The sequence below is a fragment of the Lemur catta genome, chromosome 2 (assembly GCF_020740605.2).
Source record: "Lemur catta isolate mLemCat1 chromosome 2, mLemCat1.pri, whole genome shotgun sequence".
Classification (NCBI taxonomy): Eukaryota; Metazoa; Chordata; class Mammalia; order Primates; family Lemuridae; genus Lemur; species Lemur catta.
This window is the reverse complement of record NC_059129.1, coordinates 62,494,308-62,516,078: the sequence shown is the minus strand read 5'-3', so window position 1 is coordinate 62,516,078 and position 21,771 is coordinate 62,494,308. Positions and strand designations below refer to the sequence as shown.

Sequence of the window (21,771 nt, the reverse complement as noted above, 5' to 3'; positions counted from 1 at the left end):
CAGTCATTAGAGAAGGCACTGAGCGATCTCAGAAGACAACTCACAAAACCTTTGACCTGTTTTTGTCAGCTAACCACAAATACTCACTGTAGATAAAGTATCATTTCATTGATTTCAAGATGTAAAGGAAGGCTCTTTGCTGTACATGGACTTACTGTAACCTCTAGCACCTTCAGCTGGTTAAAAATGGACTGTTTTATTTTACTAATGGAGCAGAAGAATTCACGAGGTCATTCAGCGAAATCTGGTGAGATTAGAATGGTTGACCTCTAGCTGCCAGGCAATCTATAAAAGGAACAGATTTTTCCACTAAAGAAAACTTAAGAGCTAAATATTTACCAAAGGTGACTATCCAACAGTTGTGCTTTTATGTTGACTCCTTATAGGCAAACACAAAATTTTCTCAAATATTTGTACACAGTGTGATTGAAATCCATTATTTGTATAGTAAATATATTCACTTATAATTAAGTAACCATTTTTATTATATAAAATGTATTTTAATCAAGTATCATCTTCTGTGTTATTCCAAACTAATTTTTGACACAATATTAATATTTAACCCACAAAAGATGAATATTTATTTTTAACTTCCAATTAACAATTTACTATATAAAATGCTCATAATAAAAACAATAAAAATATTTTCTATACCTCAGAATGCATTGGTGTCCTCCGTGATAAAAATAACTAAATGACTTTAAGACTCCTTTGAGGAGAATTTGTTGGAACTAGCAATTTTATTGGACTGATATTTCTGGGCAATATGTGAATGTCAATGATATGGGGTACTACGTGGTCCACCTTAGCGATGTGAAATATCTAAACAAGACTTTAAGTAAACACAATTATTTTCTACCTATCCTCCATTGTAGAAATTTAACCTGAAATCTTTTTTAACTCCCCAATAACAAAATTAAAAAAACCCACAATAATATTTATCTCTTTTATTGATAAACCTATATTCCAGATAAAGAAATTAACATTCTTTTTTTCTTTTGAGACAGTCTCACTCTGTTGCCTGGGCTAGAGTGCCGTGGCATCAGCCTAGCTCACAGCAACCTCAAACTTCTGGGCTCAAGAGATCCTCCTGCCTCAGCCTCCCGAGTAGCTGGGACTATAGGCGCCCACCACAACGCCCAGCTAATTTTTTCTATTTTTAGTAGAGACGGGGTCTCTGTTCTTGCTCAGGCTGGTCTCAAACTCCTGAGCTCAAGGGATCCTCCAGCCTTAGCCTCCCACAGTGCTAGGATTATAAGCATAAGCCACTGTGCCTTGCTTATACGAAGATAAAAAGCAAAACAAAAAGAAATCATGGATATTTTTCTCAAGTATCTTACTCATATAGTAAATACAAGGTGACACAATATTTATAATGCAATTGGAAAGTGATTTATATTATGATTGCTATGGCTTTTTGAGAACTTGCTGTGTTCCAGCACTATGCTAAGAGATCTCTCTCTCTCTTTTTCTCTTTCTCTCTCTATCCATCTCCATCTATGTCTTCCTCTTTCCTATGTAGAGCAGGCCCACTCCTTCTCACTCTGAGCTCCCATGTCTTTTCTTCTTATATGTCTTTAACTATTAGAGCAACCTTTTTGGCACCAGGGACTGGTTTCATGGAGGACCATTTTTCTACCTACTGGCTGCTGGGTTGGGTGGATCTTGAGAGGTGATGGTATGGATGGGGAGATGGGGAGCAGCTGTAAATACTGAGGAAGCTCGATTGCTCACTGCTGCTTACCTCCTGCTGTGTACCTGAGTGGGGGCGGTGGTGGCTTTTCTAAGTTTCTTGGAAGACAATAGACAATTTTTCCATGGACGGTGGGATGGGAGGGGGCCACAGAGGAGTTCTGTGGGCCTGGTCCCTAACAGGTGGTGGGAGGGGTGGTTGGGAACTCCAGGATTAGAGTTGGCCAGGAGAAGTTATCTAATATTTCAGGATTGAATAAATGCAGAGTAGCAAAGTAGCTATTTTTAGCTTAATCAAGGTGAGTGAATATGGAAGGTGAGAACAGGAAAGTTAGTACTTGATAGCCAGGAGATGGTCTGGACCTATTAGCTATGCCTTGGAGTAGCTAGGAGCTGGACTGGCACTCAGTTCTGCTAACCGGAAATAATTTCACAGTATATTAACATTGGACAAGACCTCTGTGATCATAAGGGAGAAAGACAAAAACAAGACCACTCCATAATCATGTCTGAGCACAGATTAAAAACAAGACCATTGTACATATCTCAAAAATGACCAAACATCCGCTTTCTTGGATAATATTACTGACTGTTGTTTCTTTACCAATTAGAGCTTTATCCTTCCTTCCTTATTCCCTTAGAGAATTTTATTAAATTTTAAGATACCAAATGATAAAGTTAATTCTCTTTCCTGGGAACACCCAGTCCAGAGCAAAACCCTGCCTCTTTGAACCCTCTCCCAAATAATCTAACATAATCCTGAATCAGTCCTTTCTCCCTGAGACTCCCTGTGGCATCTGTCCCATGACACATGTTGAAACAAGTCTGTAAACCCATCTCTGTTCATCTGCAGGTATGTCCTAAGGGTTCTGTTGTCTCCAGGGCATTAACATAAGGTAGAGGAAGAAACTAAATTCACAGGAGGAGAGAACATGCTAAGAACAAGACCAGGAGATTGGGGGCAAGGCTCAAGTAGAAAGATTGACCATGGAATAGAAAAGGAACATTTTTGCCCTGAGAGAGAAGTGGCAGTCAGCATTAGTTGAAACTCTAGTGCAAAGAACATTAAATTAGGAGGTATATGATCTAGATACTATTTCTGGCTTTGTAGATGACTCACTTTGAGAGAAAGTTAATGTCTTTTATCTATACCTTGGGGAAGATAACGGAGCCTCTGATTTACTGGATCAAATAAGGAGGAAGAAATAAAAAGGTGAAATTTACTAATTTATTATAACTATCATTAATTAGTTTATTGCTATCATTGCTTATTTGTTATTGACTTAATTATTGAATATATCAATTTTCATACCAATGCTTGGTATTTAGAGCTGTTATCATTATAGTATTCTAAATAGCCACTGTGGGCTCAGTGTTGGACCTGACTAATCTCAGGAGGATAGAAAAATCTTGACACCACTATCATTCCAATTTCAAAACTTTCTTTATATAAGAATTAATTCTTTATTAATTCTTTGTGTCCTTAAATTGTTATATTTAAAAAAAAGTAAAAAAAATTCACATATAAATATTGGATCAATTAAGTTTCTTAAATTTCCAAATTATATCCATTGTATTTTAAAATGACATTGCAAATCAATATGTTTAGTTATCATATTAGAATATTAAAATTATTTAACCATCTCATCTTTCTCTTGAGATTTTACTTCTTTATAAAACTTTATTCAAGAAGCATTTATGAGTAAAAGTATTTGAACTATAGAAAATTTGAAAGTCAACTGAAATTGTTCCTTGAAACAAAATATTCAGGGGGACAATTTTCTTCTGTTCAGGTCACACATTACTATGGTGTTAAGAGGCTCTTAGGACTTCTGGAATCTGAAGTTTACTGCACTCTCTGGTATGGTTATCCATTCATGGAAAACATGTACATATTCATTCACTGACCAATAAATAGGTCTTTATAGAACCAAGTTTACGTTTGTCAGTGAAATAGTCAGTAAAGGATGTCTTGTGAAGTGATACATCTTGGCATGCACATGATGTCTTTGCTTTTATTTCTTTTACTTTTAAAATGCAACACAGATAAGTAATAATTCTATGAGTAATCTCTTAATGATTTTTTGCACTCAGCAGCAAACAATGATCTGTATTCTTTCAACAGCTGGCTAGGCTCCTGTGAGAATGCTATCTTTGCTTTACAGCTACTGATTCTATTTGCATCTTCCAAGTTACAGCTCTTGTGTGGGAGATTAAGACTGATTGCCCATGAATGCATCTCCTTAAAACTGCAGATAAATCACCACATAGATAAAACTGTAATCCTCTGTTAATTAATTCTACTCTTCAGATATGGTAGACATGAAAATATTTAGCCCAAGACATTTCTATCCAATTTCTATTAGTGATAAAGTCATTCAGAGAGGTATTTGGGGAAAAGAAAAGACTTTAATCAGTCATTAATTTCTGTTAAGTTATATCTAAACAATAAAAGGCTTCAGTGTGTCTCTTAAAAGTTGTTTAATCTTTGCAGAACTTTGGCAATTGAGCACATTTAGGACATAGTTTGGTGTTTATATAAAGGCAATCCTGTTTCTTTTCATTATCACCCCATTAATCATGGAATGGGAATCTTCTGATTCATATTTTACCTCTTGGATGTTGTGATGTTACCACCTTTTAAACCAAAATATAATAATAAATTATTTCTCTTTTTCTGTCAGTGTAGTTGAGCTTTTGGTTTCTCTAGATAGCTCTGTAGTTTCACATAGATGGAAATGTTTGGAGTATACAAAGAAACCTACTCCCTAGAAGCAGAAGGAAGTATATTCAGCACCATCACTATGATTGTGATTTGAGTGGTAAAATGTGTAAGTTTGCTGAAGTTTTGATGGTTTATTTTCTGTGAATTTTTTTTGTGTGTGTACAGTACAGTAATTCCATTTAATTTTTTTAGAGAGCACTCTTGGCAACCATCCACTCAAATAAACAACCCTCTGTTGATGGACTTATTTGAAAGGAATAATTTCACATGCTAATATGTGGGATGACCCACGTGACTCGATCCATGGAAATACATAAATTATACCATTGTAAACTTTACTTTCTTTTAACTTTTATGGTGATATTCAATGGATTACACCTGGAAATCTTCAAAACATGCATGTGCCATAAATGGCAATGGGAGAAGAGTCTGTGACATTAATGGAATCTCTGTGTGGCTGTTTGGCAAAATGTCCCATATTGATCTTGTTACATATGCCAGCACATATTCAAGTTTGGACAGATTGTTGTGATCTCTTTAAATATAATTATCATAAGTGAATCGACTGATACAAGGTCTGTGCTTTAAATCTAGTTATATTTGTTCCTAAACTCTCTTTCCTGCCTCATGTGACCGAGATGATGCCTTTAGTTTGGGATAAAAGAACAATTTCTGCTAGAGAATAGTGTTAACGCCTGATCTCAATATGTCTTAACACAGTGCCCTTTTATCCCCTTTGACAAGTCTCAGTCTGGCTTAGATGAGCTAAAACCCCTGCTTGTTTGTTTTCTTGTTTCATTTTATTTGTTTGTTTTTTTTCCAATAAAGAGACAGTTTCCACTACCAAATAGGAATGTGAGTATGGCTTTTATGAAATCTTGCATATTTTCATCTGGTAAAACAGATTTTGCTAGAAAGGATGATAAAGACTCAGGAAACTCATGGTATTTCGTTGCTGTGACATATAAAGAGTAAATTAAAAGGACTGAATATTTAATATAATATGAATCTCAACGTAAATAATAATACACACTTCCCTGATTTTTTTCTTCTTGTTTACTTTCATATCATTTAGCCTTCCCAAGTCACTTACCATCACAATAGGTTATAAAACACTTTAATGTATGCAGAAACAATGTTTAATATTTATTAAATACTAAAATTTTTATAATATGAAGAAGCCAAAGGTCTCTCCTAACAAAAACTTACATTTAAGGGATGCCAAATGTGAGTGTATGTTCATTTTCACCTGTTTTGGGAGTCTTGATTTTGGTGGTGGGTCTGACAATGAAAAGGTTAGGATATGGAAGAATCTAGCTGGTGAGTTATGATTATTTCAAAATTGAAAGTTACAATTACATTCCAACATATGGCTGTAGTAAAAGTATGATGTTGCATACTAACATACATATTATGCACTATTTATTTAAATTATTAATATAATCATTTGTTAATTCATGAAAATTTCCTTAGATAAGATATGGGATCAATTTTAAATAAATGAATAGAATACAGCACATTTGCTAAGATAAAGATTGGAGGAGGTGGGTTCTAGGAGAATGAACTGAGTCTAGAAAGAATGGCATCTCCTATATTGTAAGAGAATCATAGAGGGGAAGGTTCTTTGCAGAGAGAATAAAAGCACTGAAAAAAGATCAACTTTCCCAAGAAATAATTAGAGTACAAAAACAACTTAAAAAAACCCCCACTCAATCCAGAAAAACACACTGAGAGTTGTGTTGAGGGCTTGGAAATTGAAATCTTGACCCTGGGATGAAATCTGTTATTTTCCATTTCTAAGTTTTGGGCTCTTGGGCAAGTTATAAAACTGATGGACATAAGTAGGGTTGTGAAAATTAAATGAAATTTGTACCATACAAACGATGCTAAAATAAATTACCATGCCTTCAGCCAAGGAAGTAATGCAGCAGGAGATGCTGAGTGGAAAGACAGGACTAGATTTTGATACATTCATGCAATCTTTCCTTTAACTGATATTTATTAGAAAACTTCTCTGGATTAAGTATTGCATTTTGTTAGACAGTAACCACACATTGGTGATCAAACTCCTTACTATCTAGCTTATTCTTTACTTTTTTTGTGTACTGCTGAAAGACTGTTTAAATATACTAACAGTGAACTGGTCTCTCAGTGCTGAACAGTAGGATGTCATTATGTAGGTGGTATGGACGTTGAACAAAGATTTATAATGAGCTTTAGGAGACAAACATCTGTTACCACCTAGCTGTCATCACCCAATTTCATATTCTTAAGTCAGGGATATTAATATTTGCCACCTCCCTAGCATTAGTCTTTGAGGTAACTAAGATTACCTTGCTGAATATTTGTGGGCATCATTAAGAGTGCAAGGCTATATAAATACAAGTCTCATTCCATTACTCACTCCAACATGTCCCATGGAATTTATTGTTGCAATTATGATTCAAAGCAGTAGGATATAGGAATTTGAATTACTAGACAAATCTGAAATGCAACTTTATTCTGTGTGGTATATTTAATACAAAATTTTATTAAACTCTTTGAAAATTTGTCCCCTTAAGGGTTTAAGTTAAATAGCTTGGATTAGGAAACTGAAATTTTATAATAACGGCTGAAATTCTAGCTTTCTACTTTATTACCCTAACATCTCAGAGGGGATTCCAGAACAGTAGATGACTTTACATAACATGAATTCAATACTCATCTGCATTATGCAGGTGCACACTTTAGATTGGATCCTAAGAAGCTCATGTCTCAGCACTTATTTCCAGGACTATAGTTTGCTTTTCTAAATCGGTTTAAATTTCAAACAAAATGTATTGTTAATGAAAAATTAAATAATGGTTTTTATCACTCGGAATTTTGAATATTATCTTTCAGAATGTAGAAATATATATTTTTGAATGGCTGGTTGGTGCTTTCATCATGAAATATGGAACTCCTCCATCAGGGGCTAGGACAGTGTTACCTAATCAAATACATGAACCTTCTGCAGCAAAGCAGTAAATATTTATATAAAATGTGATAAATAAAGACTTTAAATCACTTCACATCGGTTAATTTCTGGCTCTTCTGTCAAATGAACTTGAAGCCAAATATTCAGGTTTCAGAACTTTTTTGGATTTTGGACTTGAGAATGCAAGATTTTAGGTCTGTGTTAATAAAATAGGACAAAGCAATAGTGCATAAACAGAAGCAGCATATTCTGGCATTTGAGAATCATAGCTTGGTGACACCTGGGTTTAGATCCTTTGGGAAGGTATTTATTCTCTATGCCACCTCAGTTTTTTCATCTTCAAAATAAGGACAATAATAGAATCTACTTTATAGATTATTATAAAGTGTAATCTGTGAATATTAATACAATGATAAAATGCTTAGAATAATGCCTGGCATACCATAAGTGCTATTTAAATGCTGTTATATATTGTCATCTACTTCATTTAAATTTAGAATCAGAAAATTAAGAATACAGTGAGTTAAATTTAGTTCCCTGAAAATAAAAGTTATGACTATTGCCAGCAAAAGTTTAAACAGAGAAGAGGTTTAAATTATGGACCAAAATAGCATCTTACAAATGGGGTTATCATCCTTATTTGGGGAAAAGTTGATTAATGATCCCTCTAGAAATGGATCTCTCTTAGAAACAAGATAATGATACTGTAAAGAAAGCAAAATTTCATGAATCAAGTGAGGTAGTGTTAGCGTGATTTAGACACCCTAAGAGCACCATCCTTGCAAAGCTCCACAAGACAAAAATGCCTCCAGTTGGGTGTGTGGAACACACCTGTTGTCCCAGCTATTCAGGAAGGAAGTAGGAGGATAACTTGAGCATAACAGTTTGAGCCCAGCCTGGGCAACACAGTGAGACCCCATTTTTAAAAACATGTTTTAAAACTGCCTCCAGGTGTAGCTTACATTTTTCTGTTTGCTGGCTTAGGTGTGTAAGATGTAGGTAGGGGTGAGCTCCTTGCTCTCTTAAACCACCTTCTACTCTACTAGAGAAAATAAATCAGGGATTATTTTGGAGGAGGAAGGCAAGGGATTGTGGGTTCCATTGTCTTGAGCTTCAGACATGGCACTCATCTGTCTCTGGAGCATGATGGTCTGGCAGCCCTGGCTCCCTAGTATCATTTCTGGATGGTCATTATCCTTTTCTCCTTTCTATAGTCTTAACCCTTTCTCTATTTTAGGATCCCAAGTTTCATATATTTATAGCAGTGTTGACATAATTTAAATTAATCTTCTAGAGATATTTATTGTATCTTAATCCAATTTTTCTTTTTTTTTTTTTTTGAGACAGAGTCTCACTCTGTTGCCCAGGCTAGAGTGAGTGCCGTGGCGTCAGCCTAGCTCACAGCAACCTCAAACTCCTGGGCTTAAGCGATCCTACTGCCTCAGCCTCCCGAGTAGCTGGGACTACAGGCATGCACCACCATGCCCAGCTAATTTTTTCTATATATATTTTTAGCTGTCCATATAATTTCTTTCTATTTTTAGTAGAGACAGGGTCTCGCTCTTGCTCAGGCTGTTCTCGAACCCTGACCTCGAGCGATCCACCCGCCTCAGCCTCTCAGAGTGCTAGGATTATAGGTGTGAGCCACCGCGCCCGGCCTCAATTTTTCTTTTTTTTTGAGATAGAGTCTTGATCTGTCATCCCAGATAGAGTGTGGTGGTGTCATCATAGCTCACTGTCACCTCAAGCTCCTGGGTTCAAGTGATCCTCCTACCTCAGCCTCCCAAGTAGCTGGGATTATAGGCACAGGCCACAATGCCCAGCTAATTTTTCTATTTTTAGTAGAGACAGGGTCTTGCTCTTATTCAGGCTGGTCTCCAACTCCTGAGATGGAGCAATCCTCCTGCCTTGGCCACCCAGAATGCTAGGATTACAGGCATGAGCCATGGTGCCCAGCCTTAATCCAATTTTTGTACTTTGTGAATCCATTTATACCATTTGTACAATTTTTATCTTTTTATGACAAAATTTTAGCAATAAAATATATCACTGGAACAATTTTTTTTAAAAAAATATTGTTGCAGGCTGTAATTTTGCAACACCTTGCACACAGTGCCTTGCAATGGATTTTTTGTAACACTATTCTTTATTATCCTAGATAACTAAGATTTTTGAGAAACCTACCAATACTGAGAAACTTAACTCCATCAAATGATATTGCATTTCTATAAATTAAATGGACCCTTTGTATAATGTAGTTCATTAGGAAAGTTTTTGGTACCCCCTAGACATAGATCTTATCAGATAATATACTATCTTACAAAACCAAATTATATAACAATATGTCTGACACATTCTGTCCTAAATTCTTCAACTTTTCTTAATACAGTCCCAAAAGGAGCAGTTCTTTGACTTCATTTGGTTGGAGGGTTGCTAAAGGAGGAAAATACATTCCCCTCCCAATTTTAAGTAAGACCAGACAGAGAGAGGTCTTTGGGAGACCTTATACGGTACCAGGGTAAGAATTTATGAAAGCACCTTGAAAAACAGACAGAAGAAGAGAAACATTTCATTTGCTGAAAGGAGAAAAACTTTTCTGGGGAAGACATTTTAGCAATAATATTTCTTGCAAAAATTATTTTGTTTTCTTTACTTGATGTCTGAAATGCCATAAACACAGTCCTTAGGTGCAACTCCACTGACTTCACCTAGAATGCTGGAGGTTTCTATAACACATTCCTAATTCCTGTATGAAATTTTCTGCGCTCTGATACTTGATACATCTAGCAATCACCTTACAACCTTCACTTTTTAAAACACTTTTGGATAACCTTTCCATTTAGGATCCAGGAATTTGTATAAAACCACAGAGGTTATATTGCTTTTGAACTGAAGGCTGTTGGTTTGTGGAATTTCCTTTAACTGGAAACACGTATGAGTTTGTGGTTTTAGTGTTTTTCCAGTTTTATACTATCCCGCTTGTTTGTTTTCATTTTCAAAGCTGAAGAATTTACCATTAATTTCCATATTTTATAAAGGACTAACTTTTTCCTTCCTTTCTTTTTTTTTCTTTTTTTCCAGTTGAAAGAGACAAGGATTTTTCTCACCAGCGAAGGCATTACAAAGAATTTCGGTTTGATCTTACTCAAATTCCTCACGGAGAGGCGGTGACAGCCGCTGAATTCAGGATATACAAGGACAGGAGCAACAGCCGGTTTGAAAATGAAACAATTAAGATTAGCATATATCAGATCATCAAGGAATACACAAATAGGTATCAGCTTTATATCTAACTTATTACCCTGCCAAACAAATGTTACATTTTAATAAAAGCCATTGGTAAGTCATGTGATCTATCAAATTAACCATGTTTTCTTTGGGTATAATGACAGCCAGGGCCAGGTAGAGACACATTGAAAAGTAAGAGTAATTGAGCTCTACGTTCCATAGCTTTTCCCTACTCCTGACACCGATCTGTGTATTAAATGGTCTCATGCTTTCCTGTATGTGGTTTCTAGGCCTATTGTCTCAATTTGTAAATTTGTCTTCACCCCAGAGAACTTCCATTTTGTTCTGCCCACATGAAATTTATAATTAAGATGATTTAAATCACTTGGTGTTCTGTAAATTAGAGAAGTGCTGCTTTACTTTTCACTGGCGTAAGTGTAAATCATATGCACTTGGTTATGTGTATTTTGAAGACTTCTGGCTATAGGATGCTTAATTCAGAATGATATAAAAATGGACAGTCTGAAATGCTAACTGTACACAAACTTCAGATGCTAATTGGCTACAAAGGAACCATTGACTATGAGTTAAAAATAAATCCTAGTGGTATTCTCTGACCTTTAACCCAAGGCAGAAATCCCTTGGGTAACACCTTTACAGGTGATTAGTCACCTCTGTTGGGCAGCATATCTCTATCTATCTATATCTGATTGAAAATTGATATATATATCTGATTGAAATCCTGCATTGAAGTGGTATCTCTCTCCTAGTAGCTTACATTCATCGGATCTAGATCCTCCTTTTGGTGGATCTAAGTCTTTCTGTGAGACAAATATTTAAAGATAGCTATCCTGTATCCTCTTAAGGCCCGCTTCTCTCCTTGCTGACTATGTCTAGTTCCTGATGTTTAGAATTTTCTTGGTCTTCCCAGTGTGCCAGAGTTTCCCAGTGGGTGTTCCATGGAATACTAGCCCCTCACCACACTCAATGAAAAAAAAATAAAAAGCTTCTGAGGTCCAATATGTCTGAAAACCCTGCCAGTTAGACCATCTAGGAGGTTCATACTGCATATCAGAATATTAAAGTCTTAGGAAGGCTTTAAGGTTAAAAACAACCTGTTAATTTTATTTTAGCTAGTCTTCCTCAACATTATTTGACTATGAACTGTCTGGGTGTTTAGTACTTATTAATATTCTATGAAACACTTGTTCAACAGAGCACATGTTCTGGTCTACGTGCACTGTTATTTTTAAGAGCAGTAATTTAAGGCACAAAGACCCGTGTTTATTCCTCAACTTTAATGCTTACTAGCTATTTGTCTGTGGTTGAGTTTTATTTTTAAAAAATCTCAATCCAGTGGTCCCATTTATAGAATGAGAATACTAATATTATTTTCTCAGTGACAGGGCCAGGCATGTTTAGTGAATAGTATATTATTTTTATATTAAATAATGATAGTATTTTTTAAAATCAGGTGACAAGAATTGAAAATAATACTCTAAATGTTATCATGACTAATAATTGTTTTATTTATAATTCTTTTTTTCTGTCTGTTTCCACATTTGGACTATGAACTCTAGGAAGGGATAGTGTCTTAAGTCATTTCTTTTTCTTTCTTTTCATCCTCAGTGCTACTAATTTCTTACTATGAATTTATATTTTGAAATCATTTTTACTCATAACTGGAATACTACTTCCATCAACATATCCTAAAATATTTGAATTATGTTTATTTTTGGTCAATCACATATATTTTTATGTATGTTGAGTTTGTAGTTGGTTATTTTACATCTCAAGTATTTTTTACAGGAAACATTGGTACATTAAGCCTATGGATTTCATTTGTTTATTTAATCTAAATATAGAATTTTATACCAATCACAATTAAAGGTCCTATCTTGTATTTACATCCATTGTTTTATCTGCTCAGTATATTTTTGATTGTTATCTAATAAATCTTCCTTTGAGCTTTCTTTCATCTTTCTATTTTCTAAGAATGTGAACTGTATAATTTAAGACATGATAAAAATGATGGAAATAAAGAACTAATAGAAGGGTCTATTGATAATAATTTATAGATTTATTTCTGAATGAATCAATGCTGATTTTTCTTTAATAATCCATTTTGGAATATTTATGGATATTGTTGCTTAGCTCACCAGACTTCATAGTTTTGGGAAAATTCAATTCTTTTAAAATGGGACATTTGTCTATCTTGAACTTCTGGTATTTTTCTAATTATTCCTGATTTTAAGAATATTACTCTCAATGTTTCTGCAATAATAACTGCATGTTCTCTCAGTATTCTTAGGTATAATTTGGCTAAGTCTTTACTTATTTTAAACATGTGTTTAAATTTACTCTCAGATTCAGAATTTCATTGGTATTTTTTTCTAAATCCTTTAAATTGATTTATAAAATCTGAAGTACATGTGTACCTTTGCTTGGCATTCTCTTGCATTGCCATGCTAACCTCTGAGATAGTGTAGATTGTTTAGGTTTTTATCTAATTTACCAAATAATATTTTTTAAAAATTCATTCTTTCAATTCAATATTAATTCAATTCTGCCAAGTTCATATTTTTCAGCACCTACTATTAAGTATTGTGCTGACTCATGACCTTTGTCTTCTAGGGTTATGATATTGTCCTCTCCAATAGTTGTTTTTGCCAATGTAGTTGAGATCTTTTTACAATTTTTTTTTTCAATTCTAAAACATTCACACTCACACATGTATACTTTATATTTCAATTTTATATACTATTGACTAAGTCAAAAAATCTCTAGCACAATACTTCCCTGTTTTTAAAATGGGCATTCATCCATTGCCAGCAGTTTTTCACTATTCTGCATTGTAAGAAAGTACAATCTTGTGCCCTGTCATTGCCTATAGATGCAGGATTCACTTTTTGCACTTCTCTTTCTCTTCCAAATGAAAATGTTTAAAGGAAAGAATATATAGAAATAGCAGTATGCTTTATAGAATATTTCAGATTTCTATAGTGGATTCAAAGTCACCATAGAAAATAATAATGTAGTGCAATAAGAGTGTGAACTTTGGAATTCACACATGGGGAAACTGCTACACCTCTGGAAGTCTCAGTTTACGAAGCTGAAAAGAATAAAAACAAAAAAATAAGTATTTAAGAACAAGAAAAATAATTTCAAATGATTTGAGAAGGACCAATATTTATCCCAATGTAAAAACCAGAGTTGATACTTAATAAATACATTGGCCAATATATATTCATATAACTTAATAGGAGCATATATTTCAGTTTATGGGAGTCTACACATAAAAGAACCAAAAATAGGTTGCCATTATAATAACAGTAGCTGCTATTTGCTGATACCTGCATTTATGTAAAAGTAAATAAGTAAAATAATGCTGTCTTTATTTAATAAAAAATTGCTTTTATTACCTAATCTTTAGTATATGCAAAAATTGGTAGATTTCAAAGTCTAATAAGGAAATGAATGCCACCCAATTTGTCAGCAACACTGTTGACACTATCTGTGAACTTAATAGCTGAAAACACAAGTTTTGGATAAATAGTTGAATTCTTCTTTAAAATACACTTGAAGAGGTATGGAAATTGGGTAGGTTAGGATGACAGACTTATTATTTATGAATTTATCTTATAGAAACATCAGAGAAATAGATAAATGTAGACAAAGATTTATGTAAAAATGCTTGTCACCATATTATTGTTTATAATTCAAAAATTAAAGACATTTTTAAGTAAAACAGAAGAGAAAAAGTTAAGCTTTTTCTGGAAAGAATATCATATAGCAAATAAAAATTATGTTTTTGAAAAATATTTAATAACCCTGAAAAATGCTCAAACTGTAATGTTAATTGACCTAAAGCAAGAAACATAATTATATACATTATTATACTAATTTTAAATAAATTCATGTACAAAACAGATTGGAAGGAATCATTGAAATGTTCATTGCAGGTTTGTGGATGATTTTACATTTTAATTATTCACCCCTTTCTGTACTTTCTAAATTTTTTAAATGAATATTATTTATATGAACAGAAATGTACATAATTATAGGAGTGAGAGAAGATAATGAAATAAATTTATGCTACACGTATCTATACAAAATAACATTTTCAACTTCTCCCAGGTACAGAAGGAGAAAAGTCAAAACAAAACATTAGGATTTAAAAATAAGTTGCACTTATTTTTTCTTAAGCTATGGAAGACATTGTTTTCTCACAGAAAATAATAAATATTTTTTTTCTTCTCTGTACTCTTTGGAAAAAAATTACTGCTAATTTGGAACTTAAACTTTAATTCTCTAAAAGAGATGAGGACTAGATTAAAAATATTTCATTTACATATCATGTGATCACTGTTAAAATGGAAAGAATTTCAATGTGAAAAAGTACTTATAAAGCCAGTTAATTTTTCTTAAGTATTGCTTATTTGTGGTTTCATATATTTCTTAAGGAACTAAAATGAAGATATGAAAAGAAACTAGTATCTGTTTTTAAAGCAAGGTCAGGTCTCAAAACTTCTATCATGAAACTTGTGGATTTTATCTACTTGGTAGTTTGAAGTAAACTCAGAATCAATTGAAAAGTCATTGTAGACTGTACTCTTTCATGCAGTGCATTTAACAATGCATGTATATTTTCACATATATAAAGTTCATTTTCTCTAAGGTATTGCCTAGGAGTGTCTTGGTGGGGATTCTTGCAATAATTTAGACTGATGTTTGATGGACATGTTTTATATTCAAGATGTGGTCTGATCTATTAACCATCTAGTCTATAAATTCTTTGACAGTGTTATGTAATCAAATTAAAAATATGGCAGATCCATTATGTCACCTCTTTTCTTATTTATTTATCTTAGTGAGACTTATAGCTCTTAAAATTATATATTTTATTCCTACGATCTCTCCCAACTCCCTCATTTATCCCTACTCATATTTAAATGTGTGCAAGTTAAAGGAGTGTTCTGATATTTATCCAAATCTTTATTTTTCTTGGTAAAAAGTTAACACACTTTGCATCATTTCACTTATTTAATCTTTTCATATAAGGCTGACAGCCCCCAAGTCTATATAGAAGGCATTGCTCTTCAGTCACACCTCATATATCTGGCATTATTGGGAAATGAGGTTTCCACATGATTGAATTTTCCAGATAATTCAGCTGAGTTTGGCTTGCTTTTGTTGAGCTCTTACCATGTGGCAAGCAGAGGGGACACATGAGGCCGAGTAAATACGACCTCAAAAGCACATAGCCTGAGGGCCAGGGGCTGCGGTGGGGCCTGCCACACACAGACTTTAATAACTATAATACAATGTGCTAAGAACTATGATGTAAATAGGCACTAAGTGTTGTGGAAATACAAATGAAGAGAAAATTAATTCTTTACTGGGAAGAGTAAGGGACCTTAGGGGAAGCCTCTCAGAGGAATTCACCTTTGAGTTGAGCTTTTCAAGATGAGTAGGAACTTTCTATGGGCAAAAAATACAAACAAGGAGAGAAAGAAAGAAAGAAAGAGAGAGAAAGAAAGAGAGAAAGAGAGAAAGAAAGAAAGGAAGGAAGGTTAGTTCCTAAGTGCTAAAATGTTTAAGGGTATAATTCATTAAACAATACAAATAAAATGATCAATGCTGGTGTTACTATTAATTATAGCAGCCAGCACTTATGCATTTAATGGACACTCACCATGTGTCTGGCACTGTGCTAAGTGCTTTACTCGAGTTAAATTTTTCACAAATATATATATTTATATATTCCCCAATGAAAATGTGCTATGTATAAGTCAACCTCCTCCTAATGCCCTGCTATGAATATAAATTTCTGTACTTCATTGTAAAAACATTTTAAGCTAGCCTGCTCGATGTCATTAGCCACCTTCACTGCTTGGATATATTTAGCTAAGCTGTCATCATTCCAGTTCACAGTCAACTTCATATTTACATCATCTACTCCCTCCTTCTCTAAGATTTGTGATTCTTCTGTGGACATACTTTAGAATGTACCCTGACAATTTCCACTCAGGAAGATTTCCCTGGCTCTTGAGAGCAGGGCGCCAGAGCAGGGCACTCGAATGGTAGATGATGTTGTCTCTGAAGTGTCTACGACAGTACTCAAGCATAGCTTGCGTTTCTTCAGTGTGCAGGGATAATGCTGTATTTTGGTATATCTCAACTGGGGCGATTTGGCCCCTCGGGAGACGTTAGCAATGTGTGGAGGCATTTTTGGTTGTCACAGTTGACGGGGGTGGGAGGTGTGTGTGTGTATGCTACTGGCATTTAGTGTGTAGATATGTCAGGGTAGTGCTATGTGTAGGGATGATGCTAAACCTCCTAAAACAGGGCAGATCCTCCACCCCACAAAGAGTGATCTGATCCAAAATGTTCACAGTACCAAGTTGAGAAATCTTGCTCTATTTGAAATCGTAAGTTAACCTAAAAATGGGAATAATTTGTGCTATAAAACAGTATATCAGCTAATTTTTCTTTGACAATTTTATATTTGGGATCGTAAGATTCCCAGTATAAAAAAGCTCTTAGGACCTGGTCCTGGGTATACTGCTTATTCTCTGGGGGAATGAAAAGTGGTTGGACTATAGGTAAAAGTCTTATGCTTTTATTTCTTGTTGAATGAGAGGACCTCTTGTGTATATACCTGGTAGCACATGTTTAAATTTCTCTGCAGGGGAAAAATATGAGATGATGTAATGCCAGGAAACCTGCTAAATATTAAAAATGTCTTGGCAATTAAAAAAATTCTGCAGAGTGAAAAGTGATTGAATTTTCTTAGTGGGGATACTACTTGTTTTTCCATTTCTGCCATGCTTTTCATCAGTTACATTTTATTTATTTATTTTTTTTGAGACAGAGTCTAGCTCTGCTGCCCGGGCTAGAGTGAGTACTGTGGCGTCAGCCTAGCTCACAGCAGCCTCAAACTCATGGGCTTAAGCAATCCTTTTGCCTCAGCCTTCCGAGTAGCTGGGACTACAGGCATGCGCCACCATGCCCGGCTAATTTTTTTTTTTATATATTTTTAGTTGTCCAGCTAATTTCTTTCTATTTTTTTAGTAGAGATAGGGTCTCACTCTTGCTCAGGCTGCTCTCGAACTCCTGACCTTGAGCGATCCTCCCACCTCGGCCTCCTAAAGTGCTAGGATTACAGGCATGAGCCACCATGCCCAGCCATCAGTTACATCTAATATTACTACTTTACCAATTTTCATCTGTACCTTTTAAATACAGTATGGGATCAGATATTCTGCAAATTGATTCTCAGTGAGATTTACAGAATTTTATAATTTCACATTTGTTTTGGAAGAAAATAAATAATTACCATTTGAAAATATCAACTAGTGAACAAATTCAAATTCTAATGCTTATATGCTAAAACTGCTCATGAGAGAAACTTTTGATGTTATAAATTCCAGAGAATATCATTTATGAATTTGTAGTCTCTTGTTAATATGTTCAATACTGGAGCTGTAGACCGGGTTCTTTATACCCAGAGAATGATGTATGCTTTCTCCTTGGGTGGTCATTTTTATATTTTTACTGGACTTGATAAGCTATTCAAAGAAAAAAGGAGACAGAAAGTGAAATAGTTATGATAACAGAAACTTTGGGAAAAGTGCAGATGTTATTGTGGACTTTAAGTTTCATGCATCATGAAAATGGTGTAGTACGGCAACTATTCCTCTAAAATTTATCTGTGTGGCTTCCAGATAATTTCCTAAAGCTTTTATTGGGCAGGTTTAGTGTTTCATGATTAGATAGTAGAGTGGCAATACTCTTGGTTAACTATCCCCTTTGTTTCTCTTTCTCTCTCTCTCTCTCTCTCTCTCTCTATATATATATATATATGTGGCTATACTTTTGGTTAATTATCCCTTTTGTTTCTCTTTATATATACATATATATGTGTTTATATATATATATATAAATATGTGGCTATACTCTTGGTTAACTATCCCTTTTATTTTTATATGTATAAAAATATACACATATAAACCTATAATCAAAACAATAACAACCAGGGGACTATGTCTCTTTTACTATCTCTTATTGTTGATCACATAAATAATTTTACTTCTTTTTGATAGATTTTCAATTTAATTATTTTTCTCTAACTGAACTTAGGGATAAAGGTTTATTATGGATTATATATCAAAAAATGTTCCTAAAGTTAAAGAAAATGAATGAATTTTCATATCAAAAATTTATAAGTACAGGTTATTAAAGAGCTTTTACAGTGGTAATTGCATAAATCACTTCTGACCACAATGGTGCCATCAAGAATAATGCATACAACTGATTATATATGCACTTACATGCCATATATGAGTTTTGGTAAGAAAATAGCAGTTGTAGTAATTTGCATAGCACTTTTATTTGTGTATCCTTTTATACTTGCAATAGATTTATGAGGTAGATATTATTTTAATCTTCATTTAAAGAAGAAGAAACCAAAGTCAGAAAGGTAACTTTAAAGCACATAATTATTGTTTTTAATGCTAAGCAAAGCTTAAGTATAGCAAGTCATTGTTGCAATTAAGCAGGCTCCAGCTCCATCTATAACAGTTGTTTCTAGATTCATGAAGGTAGACTTAGAGTATGATTCTTTAGAAGATCCATGAATCCTATACCTTAGGTAATGGGAAGATACCAATGAGAAATATTCATTAATGACATTTTAAAAGCAAACAAAAAATGTGTTTGTCATAGTGCATAATATAAAATAGTACCCTTGATAAACTGGATTGCAGCAAAAGATAAATGGGGGTCCCATCTGCATATTAGCTTATGCAATGCCTCTTGCTAAGAAGTGATTTCATTTATAAACACATTTTGCATTTGTGAATTCTAAGGATAATGACATAGAGAGGCAATTAAGCATATGCTTACTTTAGAAGGTTTTCAGTATAGTCCATTCACATTTCTTCTTGTGTTGAAAGACTATGAGATATTTTATCTTCTAAATATTAATTTAAATGCATTGTATAAATAGCCTCATGCTTCTTGCATTAATGAGAAATCCTTCTACTTGGTTCTGTTTGTACCCATCCCTCAAATTCCACATTATTTCTCCTTTCCGTATCTTAACAATGCTCATTGGTATAAAACTTTGCTTTCAATCCCTTTACTTTCTAAAGTAAAGGGATTCATTCACCCCTTAATTCACTGCAATTTGATTTCCATATCTCTACTCAACTGATCATTCCCCAACAACCTCCTTGTTACCAGATCTATGGACATTTTTCTTTCTTCCTGTTCTTCTCAGAATTTGATATTATTGATCAATCTCTATTTATTATGTGAAATATCCCAGCTAGGGGGAGTATATTAGCTTCCTAGAGCTGCCATAACAAATTACTAAAAATTTGGACAGCTTAATACAACAGAAAGCTATTTTCTTACACGTTTGGAGGCTAGAAGTCCAAAATCAGGGTGGTGGCAGAACCATGAATTCTTTAAAAGCTCTAGGGAAGGATTCATCTTTGCTTCTTCCAGCTTCTGGCAGCCCCAGGTGCACCTTGGCTGCATGAGCATGCTGTTAATTCCAATCTCTTTCTCTGTCTTCATGTGGCTGTCTTTCCCCTGTGTGTCTCTGTTTCTCTGTCTCTCCTGTCTTCTTGTAAGAATATTAGTTGTATTGGGATAGGGCCCACCTTATCCTAACTCGATAACATTTGCGAAGACTCTTAATTCCAAATAAAATCATATTCACAGGTGCCAAGGATTAGGACTTCAACATATCTTTTTGAAAGACACAATTCAACTCATAAGAGAGAGGAAGTCATTTAATGTTTGATAGGAGAAATAAAACCATTGTGATTGATCAGGAATGAGGGATTTATTATAGGGATTTGACTTTCTGCATTCATAGACTTGGTTAAACAGTTTACGTAAGGTTGTTGCTTCTGCATTTGATGATATATCTGAAGTTGGTAGCATAGACAGCTTGGAAGAAAAATGGATGTTGAGTGGGAGAGAACAAGGAGAACTAGAATCTTTCAGGATAAGGTGGAACCCCAGGGACAAATTAGAATCCATGTCTGTCTCTCATGTCTCGGAGCCACCAACTTCAATGATGTGTGTGTGTGGCCAGCAGGGAAAGCTGGTATGCTTCACCATAAGTCCCACACCCTTTTTGCTCAGGATGTAGAGACACTGAAGGAGGCAATCTTGCAGGAGGAATTGTAGGACAGGATTTGGAGAAGCCGATGGAGTTAATAATCTAGCGGGAGCTGGAAGAGCTGTAGGAGCAGCTGTTCCCAGCAAGGTGAGCCAGCAGATCAGTGACAATGTGTGTGAGCAGCAGGAAAGCTTGGCACGTTACCAATCTTCCAATCATAAACTTGGCTCCTGCTTCCCTTCTACTCTCCAACTTCTGAGCAAATTTCTCTGACGGCTAACCTTGACACAGAAGCAAACAAGGAAGGGAATTCTGGGAATTGTAGTTCCAGTTTAGCTGATATGACAAAGTACAAAGCCTCATCACTCCATTCTTGTTAATTTGGCAACAATACATACCTTTTATAAGCATTCATAACTTCCAAAAATATAATGGAAGAATAATTCTTGTGCCTTGTAATCCATCTTTGGAAGTTGTTCATTCCTTTTCTAGCTGAGCCATACTCCCCCTTTGATGTACTGTAACCTTCCATAGTGAAATATGAGGTTAGCTACTATCCAAACTACTTGTACTAGATGGAAGGTGGGTGGACAGGGAACTGGAAAAAAGGAGAATTGGCTAATACATACACAAATACATTAATATCAAAATAAGGTAGAAATATAATATTACATCCTCATTTCTGCAACCCGTTACATGGTTATAGCTGGTATTTATAATTTGTTTCTTCTGTTATGCAATGCATATCCTCTTTGTTTAGCAAGCATGATGGCTGGTCATTTTTCCTTACCTGGTGAGGTAAAGCAGACATTCATTCTTGAAGTGTCTGGGCTATTAGCAGTAATGCCTGCGTTGAACTGTGGTTTTCCATTGACTTTTGTCATACGACAAGGGAGTATTGAGAGGTGTTCCAGGCAATCTCTTATTACCCATATTATGGTAGCAGCAGTCCAGTTTCCCCTTGATATTTAAGATTATTCATCCACATAGTATAGCAACCTCTTATTGGCTTATGATTCACTAACAAGAGGA

General features: G+C 34.6%; 1 protein-coding gene across 2 annotated transcripts in view; it reads left to right on the top strand.

The window, feature by feature from the left end:
• BMP5 (bone morphogenetic protein 5) overlaps window positions 1-21,771 on the top strand; it is a 123,209-nt gene that overhangs the window by 48,064 nt on the left and 53,374 nt on the right. For both annotated transcript variants that reach the window (XM_045543781.1, XM_045543779.1), the window contains one exon: window positions 10,455-10,647. In XM_045543781.1, the coding sequence (XP_045399737.1) occupies window positions 10,455-10,647 (193 nt within the window). The remainder of the gene's footprint in view (window positions 1-10,454; window positions 10,648-21,771) is intronic.